We start from the raw sequence: 20,911 nt of genomic DNA on the forward strand, positions 1-20,911 counted from the left end.
ACTAGAGTGCACCATTAGTACTTACCTGTTCTGCCTTCCACGCTATTTGCCTGTCTCTGGCATGGAAAATATATGAGCAACCATCATACACAGACTAGCATGACTACAACAGATGGGTCACGGGCCACATGTGGCTCCTGGACAGCAGAGCACGCACCCCAAAAATGATCTTGATACATAATGTAGGAACTAAATGTAAATGTGTATAGGTTGAATGAAATCCGGCAACGTCTGAGACCTTAAATCACAGCTGACCTTGTGGAGGCGAGTATCAGCATGAAATAGTGACCTAAAGCATACGCTACATTGGGCTAATATGCTGTTTTACAAACTGCAGATCTGAATGGTAGTAGTTGTGTGACCGCAGAAAAGGATTTTCTAATGGCTTTTAGTTTACAGAAACTCATACATCTGGTTTAGAAAGTGGGATTCCTTTTTCAAACACTGCTCTGCCTGATTTATTATAATGATTTGGGAAGTTTAGGTGTGAGCTGGGAAGAAGTTTTGCAGAATTTAGCATCTATTGTAGGGGAAAAGTCATCTCCCCCTCCTAAAGCCCAGACAGGGGAGGGCTGGAAACATCTGAGAGGAGGAGTCCTGGGGACTGAGAGATTTGCTGGAGTAAAAAGCAGCCAGGGCTCGACTGGTCTTGCATTTATTCCTGACTTCTGCTCCAGGAGAGAAGAACAAGAGACACTTTCACTGCAGCTTTGCCAGACGGTGGCCAAATGGATCTATTATAACTTTTTATGCATTGACTTCTTAGCTCTGCATTTAAGGATTTGTATTTTTTCTTTACTACTCTTTTGCACTTTCCACATTTTTTACACTCTGTCATTCCTTTAAACTTTGTTATTTAATTTTTATTTTTTTGGTTGACCCTAAAGTTGACATTGACTTCTTCATAACTCTAAAAATGTCCCCTTCTGGGAACTCTTACTTTCTTTTAATGTTTCTTGGGCTGTTGATCACCCTGCCCAGAGCACAAGGTGCATCATGTGAGCCTGTAAGGATCCCCATGTGCAAGTCAATGCCTTGGAACATGACTAAGATGCCCAACCATCTGCATCACAGCACCCAAGCCAATGCTATACTAGCCATTGAACAGTTCGAGGGCTTATTGACCACTAAATGCAGTCAAGACCTTCTCTTCTTTCTTTGTGCCATGTATGCCCCTATATGTACCATTGATTTCCAACAAGAGCCTATTAAGCCATGTAAATCGGTTTGTGAGAGGGCAAGAGCAGGCTGTGAACCAATTCTTATCAAGTATGGGCATACTTGGCCAGAAAGCCTTGCATGTGAAGAACTACCTGTCTACGACAGAGGAGTCTGCATCTCTCCAGAAGCTATTATTACAGTGGAACAAGGAACTGGTAAGTGCTTTATCCAATATAACTAATATACATAAACTTTGGTTGTTTTACCATTTTAGTGCTGCTGTGTTGTATGCTTATATAAAGATATAGATATTCAAAGCTCGTTTTAGCATAAGACAAAAGCTCAACAGGCAACCTTGGAATAGCCAAGTAGAGGACATGCCCACATCAAATGTGACAGGTGATGCCCATGATGACATGCAAGCAAGTGACTGACTATGTTACTTCTTCTCAATGTCAAATCTAGATGTCATTATGTGTAGAATAGTGGAATGAGCTACACTGGGGAGTTTATATGGTGTCTTGAAACCAGGGTCTTGCTATTTTTATACAAAAAAAAAGTTACATAGACATGATTTTGTGAAATTTTTATCATACCAGATAGAAGGCATTGCACAATAATGAATAATTTTGAATGATCATAGACATAAGCATTGCTATGTTCATTACAAGATTTCTGATGTCAGAACTAAAAACTTACATTAAAGCCCCATTCCAGATTACTAAATCAATTCAGCGCCAAGACCGGGGCCCAAAAAGTGATCCAAACCCCATAACAGATCCAAAAATAAACTAAGACCCCCACATCAGACCCGAAAATTAATTTAGACCCAAGAGCAGACCCCCCAAATAATTAAGATCCCAAACTAGTCTCAATAATTAAATCAGACTCCAGATGAGACCCAAAATAAATTCAAACCCCAGATAAGACCCCAAATTTATTTAATACAGACCCCAAAATTGACCCAGAACAAATTCTAGACTTCCAAATTAAAACAGACCCCGAAATCAATTCAGACACTGAGATCCCTTAAAAATGCCAGACCCTCAAATCAATTCAAACCTCAGACCAGACCCCTACACTTATCAGTCCTCACTCCCATGTCGGGTCCTCTTTAGTTTCGAGCCCCACCACTCTGGGTTCTTATGCTGGTGGCAACAGGGAAAAATACCAGTTGATAAACCAAGCTTACTTTGGAATACCATGATGCACGGATTCCACTCCAACCACACGTCCATGCTCCCCCAAAAAGATCCAAATAATCCAATGAGTGGGATTCAAATGAAAGTATCAAAAGCTTTATTAATTCACATTAAAATCCACCAAACATTTTGGGTGCAACAAAATTGCTTATGCATTTCGGGTGCAGTTCTCCTCCATAGGCCTTATTTACGCGGCCGAGTGCGATATAGGTCCGGGAAACTCAAACCGATATCGCACTTGTAAACCAGCAATTTTTCCTGTGATTGCGATGCGTTGTGCAATAGAAACGTATCGCTGCACTTGTGATTTTCATATTTGTTTTTCACATGTGTGAAAATTGCATGTTGTTTCAATAGAAAAAACAGAAAAATAGCCCAAAAATACGACATGCTGTGATTTTTCTATCTCAGACCATCAGTCCAAGAGAAATGGGATTCACATGTGAAAATCGCCCATGTAAATATGGCCTCAGGATGAGAACTAAGCTTTTGATACCTTTCTTTCAATCCCATTTGCTGTATCATTTGGATCTTTTTTGGAATTCTTATGCTGGTGTCAGGACCCAGTGTGGTGGCTCCCGGAGCTGAAGTCTAGTCAGCCCAAGAGCGGACACAATAAGTCATTGAAGGACTTACTGTACTAACTAGTGCCCTTATAGTCTCACCAAATGGAAATTACATGGACCTCAGTCATTATAGTATCTCTGGTGACAGCCATGGTGTGGAGCCCGGTTGAAACCACAACATCCCCCAACAAAGTATGACTTTTTAAAAAATAAGTGTGCCCAATTCGCAGTAGCCTGGGTATACCATGGGGCACATGTTTAAAAACTGTGACAGTTTTTTTAGACGAAGGACCCAGAATTCAGAAATTGATAATCAAATAGATAAAAATATACTAAAGGCAATCCAAAAATATCAAATTGGGACGGTTTGGTCTGGTCCGGTCCTAGACCTTCCTCAAAGCATCTGTAGGTGAGGCTAACATCACACGGGTGAGCGTGATATGGGGCCGTCAGTCCCGCCTCCATCATTGCAAAACAGCCTCGCATCACTTCGGTGATTAAGTGAATCCCCCGCCACGGCTGACAGCTGTGGTGGGGGATCGTGGAGTTTCTCACATTGTTTTCAATGGGAGACCTCGTGCCACGTGCACCTAGTACATGGTGAGATGCTGTCGCTGGCCCCATTAAAGGCAACAGGCGCTGTGATGCAAGAGCAGGCAGCATGCTAGAACATGCCGCGATTTGTTAGCATCTCGGTACCATGCAGGGAAACATCGCTCATGTCTATGACCCCATTCAAAAGAGGGGGGGGGGGTTCATACTTGTGCGAGATTTTTGTGTCTCGCAATGCACAAATGATTTTAGCTCCCTTGTGAAGCCGGACACCTAAAGGAACCTTTCGCAGAGGCGGAATTTTTGACATTCCGCATCGCTGGTCAAGGTAAATTCTGCACCAAAATCTGCACAGCTCAATGGCTTAAATCTTGCTGGTCAATATTACAAACTCATAGGCAGGTAATATGTGCCCAAGGCCATAATGTGATGCAGAAAATATTTACATATTGTTTGGTCTTCAATTTTTCCAAGTTTCCCTCATGCCCATCCCCATCCCATCCCCCATGCCCATCAGGTTTGGGTGGTATAGTTTGTCACTGATGTGCTGTGTTACATACAAGCCTGCAAAAGATTTGATACATTTTAGTGCCCAACTGATACATTTTGTGCCATTCATATTGAGAAAATACTTTTCCTACACATGCCACCATACCTGCTGAGTATACACGGGCACGCCGACTTCCGTTTCATATCTATTACAACACTCATCGTTATCTACTACAATCTATGGGACATTTTTCTGTCAAGCCGTATATCCAGAAGCAGCCACTTAGGAGATTAGGCTCCTCTTACTATACGGGATTCCACACTTTGACCAATTTTATGAAGTGATTACGTGTCCCTGGTGCCTTTGCCAGGTTTCTTTCAAGGGATTTCGGAGTAGTGAAGGTGGACATTAAGTAAAGGGTCCTAAAGATTATTGAAACTCTTCTATTGAAGTCTAATGGGAAGTTTCTTTACACATTGTCAGTAGTCTGGCAAACAGTTGTTGCATAATTACTTCTGATGGATAATTTAGCCTAATTCCCAGTGTCAGCCAAGAGCCTTTGTGCGGCAGCTCAAGGGATTCTCTCAACAGAATGGAGGGGCTGAAGAAAGGTTATTTTACTTGGCTGGATGTTGAATGAAGGATTTTCAATGTTACAAATTTGCTCCTCGATAGAAGACAAAACATAAGAATCCGAGGATTTCTGCACTTAATTCCTTTTTCCAGTAGGTTTATGTTATCTTTATTCTCAGCGCTAAAAAGTTTGTTATTTAGTAAATTTTTTTTTTTACCTGCCGTGGATTTCAGTTGCAATTAAGGGCCTAAACAGGCGAATATGTTGGCGCAGGTTTTTGCGTACGTGGAATTCACCCTCGTAAAACATGACAAAGTGAAGCCATTCGTTTCAATGGGTTCATTCTTAAGACCGTGTTCCTTACGCACAAATTCTATGCATGAGAAAAGATAGGACTTGCCCTATCGTTTTGCGCAGAAAATTGCCATTAAAGTCTATGGTACCTTTAAAAGAGGTAGGGGGGGGGGAGTTATCCTACGGGAAATGCAGGGGGAAAAAAAACAGCTGGCCCTAATTTGGCTTTAAATAGCCATTCTACTCCATGGAAAAGGGAGTAACACGTGTGAGTTGGCATTTTGAGCGCAAAAATTACAGTACTATATGATGGAACGTGGAATCTGAGGCATTGGTTTCCAATGTATTCGTTTACACGGGCGATTATATGGCGCATAAAAACGGCAAACCACTGAAAATAGAATATACGCGACCGAAATACGTGCCGACGCATATACGATGGCCAAAAAGAGAGTTCTGAAAGTATGAACAGTCGAGAATACGCTAACTAGCTCTGGCCGTGATCATCGGAAAACGTTCTTTCCGGCGATTATCCCCTTAGTGACGGCGCTATCGTAAAACTACATCCTGCTGTTGCAGGACGTGTATGGAGGGAGGTAGCGCCGCTATCTCCCTCCATACAGCGCGGGCGTCAGCTGTTTATTACAGCTGACACCCGCGGGCAATAGCCACGCTCGACCGTTCGGCCGATCTCGGCTATTAACCCTTTAAATGCCGCTGTCAATTCTGACAGCGGCATTTAAATCCCCCGAACGCTGTTTGGGGGTCCCACACGGCTCCCCCCGCGGTGAGATCGGGGGAGCCGTGCAGGTGTCATGGCAGCTGGGGGCCTAATGAATGGCCCCAGGGCTGCCTTAGCAGACTGCCTACCAAGCCATCCACACAGGGTGGCTTGATAGACTGCCGGTAAAAAAGCAGTCATACTGCAGGAGCGATCAAAGCATCGCATGTTAAAGTCCCCCAGGGGGACTTCAAAGTAAAGTAAGAAAAAAGATCAATACATTTTTTTAAATTGTAAAAAAAAAAACTTTAAATCACCCCCCTTTTGCCATATCAATCAATAAAAAATCTAAATCATAAAATAAAAATATGTATTTGGTATCGCCGCATCCGTAAAAGTCCGATCTATCAAACTAGTGCATTATTTTTCCTGCACAGTGAACGTCGTCCGAAAAAAAAAAATAAAGACTGCCAGAAATACACTTTTTTAGTTACCCTGTCTTCCAGAAAAAATGCAATAAAAAGAGATCAAAAAGTTGTATGTATTCCAAATTGATACTATCGGAAACTACAGGACATCCCGCAAAAATTGAGCCCTTGCTCAACTACGTCGACAGAAAAATAAAAAAGTTATTGCGCGCACAAAATGATTGAAAAAAATTAAATATCTTAAAAAAAAAAATACAAGTACTACAGCAAAAAAAAAAAAACTATATAAGTTTGGTATCGTAGTAATCGTACTGACCCATAGAATAAAAATATCAGGTCATTTTTGTTGCAGTTTGTGCACCGTAGAAACAGGACGCACCGAAACATGGTGGAATGTCGTTTTTTTTCCATTTCTCTCTGCTAAGAATTTTTAAAAAGTTTTTCAGTAAATTATATGGTACAATAAGTAGTGCCATTGAAAAATACAACTCGTCCCGCAAAAAACAAGCCTTTATATAGCCACATCGATTGATAAATAAAGGAGCTACGATTTTTAGGAAAAAACAAAAATGGAAAAAAAGCAAAAAAGCTCCGTCACTAAGGGGTTAAACACCGTGGACATGCGAACGTAAATACGCCTATGCTCGTGTGAATTGGGCTTCTAAGCCCGCAATATGATTTTGGATCACGGTAAATGCTACTATAAGTGCTTCTTCAGATGGAAGTATTTGAGCGCATTTTTGTGCACACAAAATACACGTGCACAAGATGCAGAGAATAGAACGCATTGATGTTAATGGGTTAATGGGGAAATTCTAAGTGACTTTCTTGCATGTGCATTTCGCGCACGGGCAAAAAAATTGGACCTGCTCTATCTTTCTGTGTATTTGTGTAGCAAAGGTCCCATAGAAGTCTATGGGAGGTGCATAAATGTGCACTCAATACTTGTGCAAATGCGCAATATGCTGCTCGATTCCGTGAAAAAAGAACACATGCAGACCTCATTAGGCTGAATAGCCTTTTAAACAGGGTATGAGGTATGTTGCGCGCACTTGTGAACAAGCCTTGTGTGCACAAAAAGTACAGTACTGTGTGCCGATACACATGCAGATCTGCCTCGTTCATGGTGTAAATGCATGGTGCTGAAGTGTGTACAATTGCGCAGACGGTCGTCTGATTAAGCCCCAATTCTGATTTCACATAGGCCATAAATGCTGTGGAATATCTTCAGCGGAGTTGGCTGTGGGGATTCCAAGGCATAGACAGTAAAATCCATGTGGGAGAGATGGAAAAAGTTTCCTTTACCAAGAGCGTTCACGTAGATGATCTATTTACGGTCATGCAGTGATTTAGCTTTAACCCTATAATGTCCAAGCCTAATTGATGTTCCTGTGTCCAAGTCACATTCTGCAGTTCTGGCATTCCCGCTTTCAAAACTTTTTTTTTCATTTTTCTGTCGATAGGGCTGTGTAACATAGTATGTAAGGCTAAAAAAATAGAGTGTACTCGCTAAGGCAAACTACTCGAGCGAGTAGTGCCTTATGAGGAGTACCTACCGGCTTGTCTCAAAAGATTTGGGTGCTGGCGGGGGAGAGCGGTGAGTTGCGGGAGTGAGCAGGGAGGAGCAGGGGGAGAGTGAGAGAGAGATCTCCCCTCCGTTCCTCCCCGCTCTCCCCCGCCGGCCCCCGAATCTTTAGAGACGAGCGGGCAGGTACTCCCATAAGGCACTACTTGCTCGAGTAGTTTGCCTTAGCGAGTACGCTCGCTCATCTCTACTGAAAAAACATACTTGTCCATCTGATTCAGCCTATGACCCCTGATCCAAAGAAAAGCAAAAAAACACATCAGGTAAAAGTCAATTTTCCTCATTTTAGGGGAAAATTGCTTCCTGACTGCAATCTGACAATCTGAATAATTCCCGGATCACCGACGCTCCTGAAGTAATCACGGATTATAATTAGAGATGAGCGAGCATACTCGCTAAGGGCAATTACTTGAGCGAGTTTTGTCCTTAGCGAGTACCTGCCCGCTCGGAAGAAAAGATTCGGGTGCCGGCGCGGGTGAGCGGTGAGTTGCGGGAGTGAGCAGGGGGGAGCGATCTCCTCTCCGTTCCCCCTGCTCTCCCCCGCCGCTCCCCGCCGGCACCCGAATCTTTTCTTCCGAGCGGGCAGGTACTTGCTAAGGACGAAACTCGCTCGAGTAATTGCCCTTAGCGAGTATGCTCGCTCATCACTAATTAGAACATATAATAGTGTATTGCTTAAGAAAGGCATCAGCACGCAGTGAGACTGTGGAACTCACTGCCATTACCACATCCTCAGGCATAGAGTTCCATAGTCTCACTGCTTTTACAGTAAAGAACCCCCTTCTATGTCGGTGTAGAAACCTTCTTTCCTCTAGACATAGAGGAGTCCCTGTTTTACAGTCGCAGTCCTGGGTATAAACAGATGATGGGAGAGATCCTTTTATTGTCCCCTTATATATTATACATAGTTATTAGGTCGTCTTTTCTAAACCAGATAACCTGAATGTTGATATTTTGGTTACCTCTCTGGGTATTGTAGTCCGCTCATTCCATTTATTACTTTAGTTGCCCACCTTTGTACCTGCTCAAGCTCTGATATATCCTTCTTGAGTTCCAGTGCCCCAAACTGTACACAATCTTCCATGTGTGGTCTGACCAGTGACTTGTAAAGAGGAAGAACAATGTCTTTGTCATGTGCCCCTAGACATCTTTTGATGCACTTAGTAAAGTTTAAAAGTTCCCCATGGGCCCTTTTACACGCCACGATAATCGTTAGATTGATTGAATGATCCGCGATAAATTGTTGGATTATCGCTAAATGGATATTTCATGCAGTAATTGGAAATTATCATTCGTCTGCTGCAAATTCTTCTGTGTAAACAGGCGTTGTAACGATTTGCTGAAGAGAAAGCAGCGCAAAAGGGATGACTAGAGGCGTGGTTTAGTTCCAATGAACAATCAGGACTACTTAATTATTGCTCAGTTAAATGCGTGCCAAGAGAACGATACAGGATCACTACGTCCCCGCTGGTCGCACGCTCGTTCCGATTTATCTTTCCTTGTAAAAAGTACTCTAAAGGGCCATTTACACGGACGATTATCGCGCAAGATTCGTTCAAACGAACAAAAATGCGCGATAATCGGTAGGTCTAAATGCAAAACATTATCTACTATTTTGTTTACTTTTGTTAGTCGCTCACTTCCAACCAACATAAAAATCATTGCTGGTTCGCTCACTTCCTGCTGCGTGTAAACGCTCCCCGGTCAGCACTTCACAAAGAATGTAAAGCACCGAGCGAGAAGTCAGCGGTGATCAGAGGCGTAACTATAGAGGATGCAGGGGATGCGGTTGCACCTGGGCCCAGGAGCCTTAGGGGGGCCCATAAGGCCGCTCTTCTCCACATAGGGAACCCAGTACTATGAGTAAAGCATTATAGTTGGGGGCCCTGTTACAAGTTTTGCATCGGGGCCCGGGAGCTTCAAGTTACGCCTCTGGCGGTGATCTGCATGTCTAAACGCTCTACACGAGCTCTAACAACTAGTATTGATGTCACCCGCTTGTGCAGAGCGTTTAACAGACAGTCGTCCCGTGTAAATGGGGCAGAAATGTTTTCTATCAATCCTGCAGATTGCTGGAAGACAACTATTCACATGGCTATTCGATTTTCTAGTGCTTTCAATACTAAGGAGGCAGAAAAATGGAAAGTAGCCAGAAGGAAACCCCAATGAATAATCATGATGGAAAATTCACAGTCTACCAAAACCTAACTTAAATTGGTAATTTTGGTATTTGTGGTCATTTTAGTTACATAATGTAAAATGATCAAATGCCGAATTACCCATCAAGAGTGACATGCAAGCACACTTAAAGGGGTTGTCCTGCACCGAAACGGGGTTTTTTTTTTTTTAACCCCCCCCCCCCCGTTCGGCGCGAGACAACCCCGATGCAGGGGTTAAAAAAACAACCCGCACAGCGCTTACCTGAATCCCGGCGGTCCGGCGTCTTCATACTCACCAGCTGAAGATGGCCGCCGGGATCCTCTGTCTCCGTGGACCGCAGGGCTTCTGTGCGGTCCATTGCCGATTCCAGCCTCCTGATTGGCTGGAATCGGCACGTGACGGGGCGGAGCTACACGGAGCCGGCATTCTGCACGAGCGGCCCCATAGAAGACTGCAGAAGACCCGGACTGCGCAAGCGCGGCTAATTTGGCCATCGGAGGGCGAAAATTAGTCGGCTCCATGGGAACGAGGACGCTAGCAACGGAGCAGGTAAGTATAAAACTTTTTATAACTTCTGTATGGCTCATAATTAATGCACAATGTACATTACAAAGTGCATTAATATGGCCATGCAGAAGTGTATAGACCCACTTGCTGCCGCGGGACAACCCCTTTAATCTATATATAAAGGCGAAAGCCCTCACTAACTGACGGACTGGCCACTAAGGGTGGATGCACATGGACAGATTTGAATTGCGTAAATCCGGCGCGGGCGTTCACCTCTGGATTCCGCAGCAAATACTGCCCATAGCGTGCAATGCAAAAGTGATTCTTCATGCACACGAGCAGAAACCAATTGCTGTTTCTACTTGAGGATGAAAAAAATCGCAGCATGCTCCATTTTCCTGTGGATCCCGCACCGACAGACATCCAACCCGTGGCCAATTGCGGACGGACCGTGGATTCCACAGGAAAAGCAGGAGTTTAAAGAAGAAAATAAAAAAATACACCTGTACTTCGCAAGTCCGACGGTGAGCCATGTGGATCATCCGCAGTACAGAAAGAAGAAAATGAAAGCAGGTACGCATATGCCGCTGCTGCCAGGGCGGAATCCAACCCGCCCGTGTGCATGCAACCTAATTCTCTAACTTCCCGGTGTTGTACAAACGTAAAGTTTGGCAAGACCATTCCATAGGTCCTAAATAGGAAAAGTAAACGTGATTATTCGATTCTAATTGCAAAAGTAAGTGACCCCCTAGAGGCACATTTAAAGATCCCTCAAATGACAGTTTGAGTAACAGCTTTGAGCGATCATTTTGCATAAACTATTAAGTAGCTGCTCAGCTATTTAAGTACCAATTAGATGTGAAAATGAAGCCTTCCCTGAATGCAGTCAATAGCCAGAGGGCTATTATCTGTGCTCAGATGCTTTGTTCTCTATGAGTAAATAATGTTATCAGCACTCCCCATGGAGAACTGCTGATAAGAGTGAAGGCCAATTTTTAGGTTAGCTTGAATTTAATGATCAGCTAACAGTGCCCAAAAAGCGCACGATGGGCGCACATTTACACACACTGATTATTGCTAAAACGATCGCCAATTAGTGATTTTTTTTTTTTAGCAAACATCGGCTGGTGTAAATGGGCCTTAAGAAGGAGATACAACCTCCAGTCTGGGCTTAAGTTTGAATAAAAAGGAGCATTACCTTTAAAAGGTATAAAGTGAGGAGAGTGGGAAAGGTGGCACATTCTGCAGAGGGACATTGGTGCATGCAGTCTGAGGACAATCTAACACTCCTCTATTTTTATGCATATTTTATTCCTCGGTTCCTCTGAAGTAACCACGACTTCATACCATTTTCCGTGTGAACAACACATAAACACCTGTACCATATTAACTGGGGTAAAGTCGGGTATATCAGCTGGTAGATTAATAAACATAAGGCTAGAATAATAAAGCAGATTTAAGCAGTAAGGGCTTCTTCACACTGGTGTATGCATATTTGAGCTTGGAGCGTATTTGCACATGAACCAGCGAAAAGTCCTTTTTTACACTTACACTTTGCGCTATTGTGTTCGAAAAAGAAAGCAGAAATATAGGTCCTCCCCTATCTTTTCTCGCACATAGAAAAACTACGTGCGAGAAAGATAGGACAAGGACTATTTTTTCTAGAGCATAGTACTATCACGCGATAATCACTCTAGTGAAAACGAAGCGATTGAAATCAATGGTTTTGTTTTGCAAGCATGATTTCCACGCCCTCAAAACCTAATGACATTACAGTCGTGTATTTAAGCCCTTAGGCTGCTCGTATGTGTTCAGGTTTTGTGCTCCAGCTTTTGAAACAAAAAACAGCAGTGGATTCAAAAAAAAGAGTAGTATCTATTTTTTATGCTTCTGCAGCTTCCCGTAGGGTGGATCTGGACACATGGCATACACTGAGGATCTGGGAAGGCAAGATGCTGGCTTGTCATGGCTGCACTCACTACGCTCCCTCCTGGAGGGTTGCACGCAGCCAAGGCCAGGACAATGCTGGGCCTCTTCCGGACACTCCCGGCATAGGAATGTCCAATAAACATTAGGACAGGTGAAGGGGTTGTCACGGGTGACGCCACCGATGCGGCACCCACTGGGGTGGAATAACTTTACTGGCTAACAACTCCATAGATACAAGGTAAAAATAGACAGTCTTCAAAGTGCAGGCAGAATTTGGAATATATACAGACGATCTGGAAGAGGAGTACCTCCACACAACGGTCCCAGACTTTAGGACGGCTGTGTGTGTTGCAATTGTAGACGCGTACCTCCACCTCGTGGTCCCAGACTTCAGATCGTTTGGGCGTGAACCATTGAAAAGAAGAGTACCTCTGCACGAGGCCTTGTGTAGGAAAAACTTAGGACTTGCTCATGCTCTCCCTCTCTCTGGGCTCACTTACTGCTCATGCTGATCCGTGCGCTCGGGAAATCTCTCCTCCTCCTCCATCCTCAAAACATGAGGGCTGAAGGTGCCTCCATGTGCCTCTGTTCTTTCCTCTCTCAGCTCCAGAAGATAGATTAATTCCTTCCCGCTCTCAAGCACTCACATTTATACCCTCTCTCATACCACGTGACAGGATAAAATTGATACATTCACAGACAGTCAGCTCACACTTTGCAGACATTAACCCATCATTTGCTGCAGCTGTGCAATACACATAACAGAATGACAAGACAGTTTTGCACAGAGCATCTACACAAGACATACATGTATGACATTATGGAGGTGGCTAGGAAAGCATGTACTGGGCCACTACACTTCTTCTCCCTTTACCATCCACACTTGGCTTTAGCTTTAAAAACTGTATCAGAAATTCTAAACAAAGCCTACAGGGTATCCTTAGGCCTGGCTCACATGACTATCAGTACAGCGTATTCATTGCACGGGTTTTACGCGCACAATATGCTGTACAAATATGCCATAGGCAGCCATATTACCATTCACATGAATTGCGCAAAATGCACGAGCAAGAAAAATTGCAGAATGTTCTAACTTGGCGCATATTACACACACATACACGCCAAGATAGTACATGGCAATGGGCAGCACGCAGTCAGTATGCAATGTCATTGCGTACTGGCTGCATGCCGTGCGTGTTATCTCTCGTAGTCTGCATCCTGCCAGTTATGGTCGTGTGAGCCCAGGATTACACAAATTAATATATTGATCTTGAGTATCATAGATTCAGGGTCAGTGTGATTGTCAATGCACATCCAGTACCAAGCAGTAATATAAATGAGTTCTCCACACATACAGGACTTCAGCTGTATCCTGTCCAAATACCAGTCTATTCTTAAAAGTATATTCTGGTTGGAATACATTTTCTCTTGGGGATAACTAGCTGATTAGTGGGGGTTTGACTGCTGAGATCTCCATCAATCTTGAGAACGAAGGTCGGGTTGGTCCCCAAATGAATTCAGTGGGGGTTGCGCAGGTGCACTGCCATGCTATTCATTTTAATGAGAGCACCATAGATTGTGGAGCATGTAAACATGGCAATGGTGGGTTATGCTCAACAATTCTCATGTTCATTCAATCACTTGAACGCTCATGTCACCTGCACCTCAAAAACATCCCTAATATCCTCCCCATTGTTACTAAGGAAGTATCAAAAACTCTTGTTGTAGACCTAACTCACTCTTGTCTTGACTACTGTAAATCACTATTAATTAGGGATGAGCGAGTATACTCGCTAAGGCACTACTCGCTCGAGTAATGTGCCTTAGCCGAGGATCTCCCTGCTCGTTCCTAAAGATTCGGGGGCCGCCGCGGCTGACAGGTGAGTCGCGGCAGGGAGCAGGGGAGAGCGGGCGGGAGAGAGAGATCTCCCCTCCGTTCCTCCCTGCTCTCCCCTGCAGCTCCCCGCCCCGCGCCGGCACCCAAATCTTTCAGGACGAGCGAGGAGATACTCGGCTAAGGCACATTACTCGAGCGAGTAGTGCCTTAGCGAGTATACTCGCTCATCCCTACTATTAATCCATCTTCCCTCCAGACATTCCCCTCTCCAGTCTATCCTGAATGCCGCAGCCAGGCTCATCTTTGTGTCCAACTGCTACACGTATGCCTCTACTTTGTACCACTCACTGCACTAGTGCCCATACAGTTTAGAATTCAATCACTCTCATCCATAAAGCTCTCCACAGTGCAGTTCCAACCTATATCTTCTCCCTTATCTCGGTCTATCGCCCTACTCTATTCTGCCATGAATCTACGATTAACCTCCTCCATAATCTGGGCCTCCCCCTTTGTTTCCAAGACTTTTCTTTTCCTGCATCAGTCCTTTGGGATGCGCTACCCTAGGCAATTAGACTATTTCCTAATATTTAGAGTTTTAAGCATGCCCTAAAATATTTCTCAGCTCAAATCCTATGCAACAGGCCTGGTTAACTGTTTGCATACCTATGGTGTACACGCCTAGTTTTGGAGTTGAGGCCGGGCTTACTTACAGTTCATTGCGTGAGAATTACCACAACCACCGCCTTAGGCTAGTCTAAGGTTGGGAGGACAACTCTACCACGGTTTCCTTAGATATTTGTTGCAGTCCAGGGGCTTCCACCAGGCTAGGACTATAGTATGGTCACTCTCTCTCCCTCTGTTGGTTCAAAGCAACAGGCAACCTTCAGTTCCTCAGTGCAGTGCCCGCTGTCCTCCAGGTACCCTCTCTCAACCAGGGGTCCAGGCTCCCACTGTCTACGGACTTTTGCACCAGCTCTCCAGCAGTTCCTCTGCTAACTGCCACAATCCTTGCACTCTACTAGTTGTGTTTCAGCAGAGCAGAGCTGAATGGCTCACATTGCCCCCGCATTGGTTTCCAGGTAGTTGGCAGGGGGAAGCACATAACCTCTGCAGCCAATAAGAGTCCGCAGCATCACCGTTAGCACTCCTGGCATCAGTGCCTATATCATGAGCATATTGATGCCAGGAGTTTGGGGATGTGATGCTGTGGCCTCTGATTGGATTGGCTGCAGTGGTCACATGCTTTCTCCTGGCAGTCTACTTGGAAGCCGGTGCCAGGGCAGTGTGAGCCACTCAGCTCCGCTTCGGGGGCCCGGGGAGAGGTGAGTATGAGCTACTTTTTATTTTAAAATGGGTACAACTGCTAAAGACATTTTTATTATCATGATAAAACCCCTTTAATATTGTGTATCAGTTTAAAATTATCACAGTCAATATATGGTTTACCCTGGCCAGGGGTAAACAGCTTCACAGATGCTGGTTGAAAATAGAAGCCTCGTGTCTCCTCTGAAGTAACTCAGTCTTTCAGGAACTTTGGGTAACGAGATGACTATATCCACTAATTGAAATATGCAATCACTGTCACTTGAACAAATTATTAGCACAGTACCTTTGGGGAGGCTGTACAATGATGAAGTCAAAATAATCAATTTTACAGGTTAAGAGACTGGAAAAGGGTACTCATGATTACATACCACCAAAACTTGAATATCCGGATATGGACTGTCGATACTGGACTATCTGCTCTTGCTGGTGCTCTCTTTCTTAGTGAAGGCTGTGCATTTGCAGTCTATAATTATAGTTGGTGTTTCCTTGGACGATTAGCAGTTTTTCCTCTGGCATTTGTGTTGCAACAGCTGAGGAGAGACACTCTTGAAATTGTACTCTCTTTTTCTTTGGTAAAGGCAAACCCAGCTCTCCAGCAGCATTGAGTCAGCTCACTCATCACAAGGCTCTCTGCAAAAACTGTTCCACCCTAGATGAGGAATCTCACAAGTCAACTGCAGGACAGCTCTGCTGCAGCTCTCACTGCAGGGTATTTCCTCTCTGCACTCTCTGAACCTGCCAAGTCACACCAGAACTGGTCTTTCATACCTAATCCATCAACCATTCAGCTTGTAGTTTAGGCGTTTAGTCCACAATAGAAAAGTTAGAGGACAAAAACAGTCATTTGACCTTTCTCTGAAGGTCCTAATAGAATTGTATAAATGTAGAGTTGGAAGGGGCATCCAGGGTCATCTGGTCTAACCACCTGCTCAATGCAGGATTCAATAAACCGTTCCAGGCAGATGTTTGTCCAGCCTCTGTTTGAAGACCTCCATTGAAGGAGAACTCACCACCTCCTGTGGCAAACTGTTACACTCATTCATCACCCTCACTGTCAGAAAGTTTTTCCTAATACCTAATCTGTGTCTCCTCCCTTTCAGTTTCATCCCATTGCTTCTAGACTTTCCCTGTACAAACAAGAATAGGGCTGATCTCTCTGCAGTGTGACACCCCTTCAGATATTTGTAGACAGCTATTAAGTCTTCTCTCAGCCTTCTTTTTTGCAAGCTAAACATCCCCAGATCCTTTAACCAATCCTCATAGGAAATGGTTTGCAGACTGCTCACCATCTTCGTAACTCCTCTCTGAATTGGACAAAGTATTCCAGGTGAGATCTGACCAAGGAGGAGTAGAGAGGGATAATTACCTCACGTGATCTAGACTATGCTTCTCCTAATGCATCCCAGAATTTTTTGCTACTGCATCAAACTGTTGACTTATGTTCAGTCTGTGATCTATTAGTATACCCAAGTCTTTTTCACATGTGCTGATGCTTAGCTCAATTCCTCCCATTGTATATGTGCTTTTTTATTTTTACCACCCAGATGCAGTACTTTGCATTTCTCCTTGTTAAATACTATTCTGTTAGTCGCCGCCCACTGTTCAGGTTTGTCCAAATCTTTTTGAATCTTCTCTAGTGTTAGCCATCCCTCCTAGCTTTGTGTCTTCGGCAAACTTGACCAATTTCCCCTCAATTCCCTCCTCTAAATCTTTTACAAATATGTTGAACATCCCTGAGCCTAGGACAGAGCCTTGTGGTACCCCACTTGAGATATTCTTCCACTTGGATATGCAGCCATTTATGACCACTCTTTGAGTACGATCAGTCAGACAGTTCTGAATCCACCTAAGAGTTGCATTGTCAATCCCACATTTGTTCATTTTTTCAATAAGGGTGGTATGAGATACCTTGTGAAATGCTTTACTAAGGTCAAGATATACTATACTGAATTTTCCTGATCAACTCAGTCGGTGATTCTATCATAGAAAGAAATTAGATTCATTTGGCATGACTTGTTTGTTACAAACCTATGCTGGCTCTGGTTAATTACTACATTCTCATCCAAGTACTTGCATACATGCTGTTTAATAATTTATTCAAAGATTTCTTTCTGGCTTAGAAGTCAGGCTCACAGGCCTGTAGTCTCCTGGGTCCACATTCTTACCTTTTTTGAAGATAGGGACAACATTTACCCTTCTCCAATCTTCAGGGACTTCTCCTGTTGTCCAGGAATATTCAACAATTATGGCCAGTGGTTCAGCAATTACCTGCGCTGCTTCCTTCGGTACCCTAGAAACATAAATAAAGTACAGCAGTAATATTCATAGATATATGGACATTTAAGCTTACATACACATTCTTAGTGTTTAAAAAAAAATTAAGGTGACTGTACTATAAGACTGCCTTGATAATTATTTTCCAGTCGTAGTAGTCATGGATCTTGGAAGTAGTCATGGTAATGGAGAGCTTTCAGACTATTTCTTCCCAATGGCAATATGAGATAAATGGTCATTTAAGATTGTGTGATACCTATTAAATAAAATGTTAGTGCAGGCTAATTGAAATGATTGGATAGGAAAAGTCGGTGAGCATTACATTTTTTTTAAACACCCACCAATGTTTAATTTATTCTTGGGGACACCAGAATGACTATCCAGTCACTTTTAATGAAAAGTAAAGAAACCTCTTTGCTTTGACACCTTCCTCTTTGCACATAATTAAGGAGATTCACAAGTTGGGTCAACAACATTCCTACTTATATTCAGCTTGCAAATAACACCTTCCCTGAATAGTCTTATTTATATTTGTGCTGACTGTAATGTCAGCCACAGAATGGTGTAAGATTTCCAAAATGTAGACATTTTTATACATGAGATGTGCTTCCTGCATCTGAAGATACTTGCACAATAAGTGCCAAATTACATGTCAAAATATAAGCACAACCCAGATGGTTGACTCAATAACAAGCTCTTCATTCAGGTGGCACAAGGGGTGTCTTTCTGGTACTCTTGAAACGAAGCATCTTGCTTATCTATAATAGCTGGATAAATAGTAATACTGGAGTGTACATTGCATTGTATCAACAACACTAAACATCTCACATGTAATGTAATGGGAATGACTTTTGTCAAATTTGGATTGCAATAGCCTAGGCTACTTTATATATCAGAATCTGCTTAGTTTGTTCCATTGATTCCAATATAATTATTGCTATGATTGATCGAAATCAGTACACCAGGTCAATACTCTAAATGCCACCAATACCTACAGGACAATATATAAGTTAACCCTTTGCAATTCAGTTTTGGATTCAGGGTTTCCTAGGGGGCTTTCTCTTTCTGCCATTATACAAGGGCGCCATCTGCTGGCTAGAGCCAGTACTGCAGTATGGGACATACTGGAGAGGCCCCTGACAACAGAGTGGCCAGTAATCTACAGCAAAAATACCCTGCCGGACGTCTTCCGACATCGGAGCTGCACAGCCTTCAATCAGAATGTCTTTAGACGTCAGACAATGGATGGGAAAGGGTTAATGCATATGTAATGCTCATATGAAGTTCACAGTAGGAGGTACATTATTCTGTATAATACAGACCACAGTCGCAGCAGAAACTATTTCTGACTGGGAACTGGAAGTTTTATATCAACCATTGATTAAATAGCATGAATCACCGTCTTCCTTTATAAAATGAGCTTCTACTATAATTGAGTGTGTATTACTGTGAATTGCATTATGGTTCTCCTCCTGAGTTTATGAAGAAGACATGTGTAACAATATAGGTCCAACCAGTTCACCCAAATAGGCCATAGTGGTCTGACTAGTCATTCTGCTTAAGACCTGGTGCACATTTGTCGTGTGTGCGAGTTTCACCTAAGAGGTTTGAGTGCAACTTGCATCGGACGCCTATCCATGTGCTTTCTGATACACGGACGGCTCACGCATTCACATGCATTTGCATGTCCTAATTCTTGTTCTTGATATAGGCAAGAATAGGACATGCGATGGGTCACAAGAAAAAGTGGAAGCGTGCATAGCCCCATAGGCTACACTGGTGCATGTGCTGTCCGTGAATTAAAACGGATAGCACAGGGACCCAAATGTGCTGGTGTGCCAGAGGCCCAAATGTGCTGGTGTGCCAGAGGCCCGATAGATTTTTTGGAGTTCCTGGTCTTTTCCCTTGCTCCACTCAATGGGGTTGGATCTGGCTGCAAGGAGTCCACAATTATGTTCATAGACTAACCGTGAAGCAGATGAAAAGGGCACAGATCAGGAGTATGTCATAAGACAAGTAGGGATCAGTACCGAATAGTCAGAGGAAAACAACAAAGTCAAAGGATATACAAGTCAAACTTAGGCACAAATCAGGGTCAGAACTGGAAGGACAAGAAGACATGGCACAGCAGGCAGAAATCCAAAATCACAGTCCAAAATGGGTCAGGTCAGGAACACGGCTAGACAAGAAGAATCACAGCAGAGTACACTGCAAGCAGCAACATTACCTGGTACCAGCGGTCCGGAGCAGCAAAGCTACATAACCAGGTAGATTAGCAAAGGGTCCACAGCTGAGTAAGGCCGGCATCAAATGGGCATAAGCATATTTACACGTGTAATTTGCACCATGTTATAGTGCATTGGACATCGCATATTTGCGCATGCAGCTGCATTTTTTGTAGTACTTTTTGTGTGTGCCAATTGCGCGCATTTGTGCATGTAAAAAACCCTGCAAACACGGCCCCTGTATATTGAAATGGCTAATTAGCCTAATGAGTTTCATATGTTCTATTCTCCTGCGCAAATGTGCAGGAAAATAGAACATGCTGCATGACGGAACTGCGCATGCAAAATAGGCACTTGTGTACATAGCCATTGAATGAGCAAAATTAACCAAATCTGAAACCTTGCATGTGGTAACACAGATGATCTAGCACAGATGAACAGGTAATGCAGTCATACGCAAAGACCAGACCAACGATTGCTGGTCGAAGCACACTCGTGACAACATTGTGGAAGGCCATGTCTGCAGGAAGTTATGTGTTGTAGGGGACCCCATCTGTTTGATCCTATGTTCTAAGGCTTCATTCAGACGATGTTTAGAACCTCATTTGAAGGCTTTGTCTGGATGGCCGAAAATAAAGTCTGGTTGGTTCTCTAGCCTGCTTGTAATACAATGGAGACCAAAGCTCCAAGCTTTGGGCTTCATTTCAGCAGATTTCCATTTTTACTGGCATCTTGACCGGTCAGAAAAGCATAGTCGACTATTCTATGCTGTCCTGCCAAAATGCTTGAATTGAATGGAAATCTGCTAATATAGAGATCAACGTTAGCAGTTTGAGTGCCTGCTTTACTAATACAAGGCTATGGAGCCATTCATGGTTAAGTCGGTACATTATTTGCGGCCACCCAGAAATAGGCCTGGAACAGAAGCCCCCATTAGGGTAATCATGATATCATTCGTTTAGTTCAGGATAAAAGTTTCAAGAATGTAAAGGACAGGATAATATATTGGAAATTTTCAATATGACAGTATGATAGCATTCCAACATGGCAGCACATCAGCTTATACTGGTATACTAACTA

The 20,911-nt window shown here is 43.4% G+C and overlaps 1 protein-coding gene across 1 annotated transcript in view; it reads left to right on the forward strand.

The window, feature by feature from the left end:
• The first annotated feature begins 649 nt into the window (after positions 1–649).
• FRZB (frizzled related protein) overlaps positions 650–20,911 on the forward strand; it is a 48,324-nt gene continuing 28,062 nt past the window's right edge. Inside the window, exon 1 of the mRNA XM_066575749.1 lies at positions 650–1,376. Coding sequence (XP_066431846.1) covers positions 917–1,376 — 460 coding nt within the window. The 5' untranslated portion in view covers positions 650–916. The remainder of the gene's footprint in view (positions 1,377–20,911) is intronic.

Source organism: Eleutherodactylus coqui, chromosome 8 (assembly GCF_035609145.1).
Source record: "Eleutherodactylus coqui strain aEleCoq1 chromosome 8, aEleCoq1.hap1, whole genome shotgun sequence".
In the NCBI taxonomy this organism is placed as follows: Eukaryota; Metazoa; Chordata; class Amphibia; order Anura; family Eleutherodactylidae; genus Eleutherodactylus; species Eleutherodactylus coqui.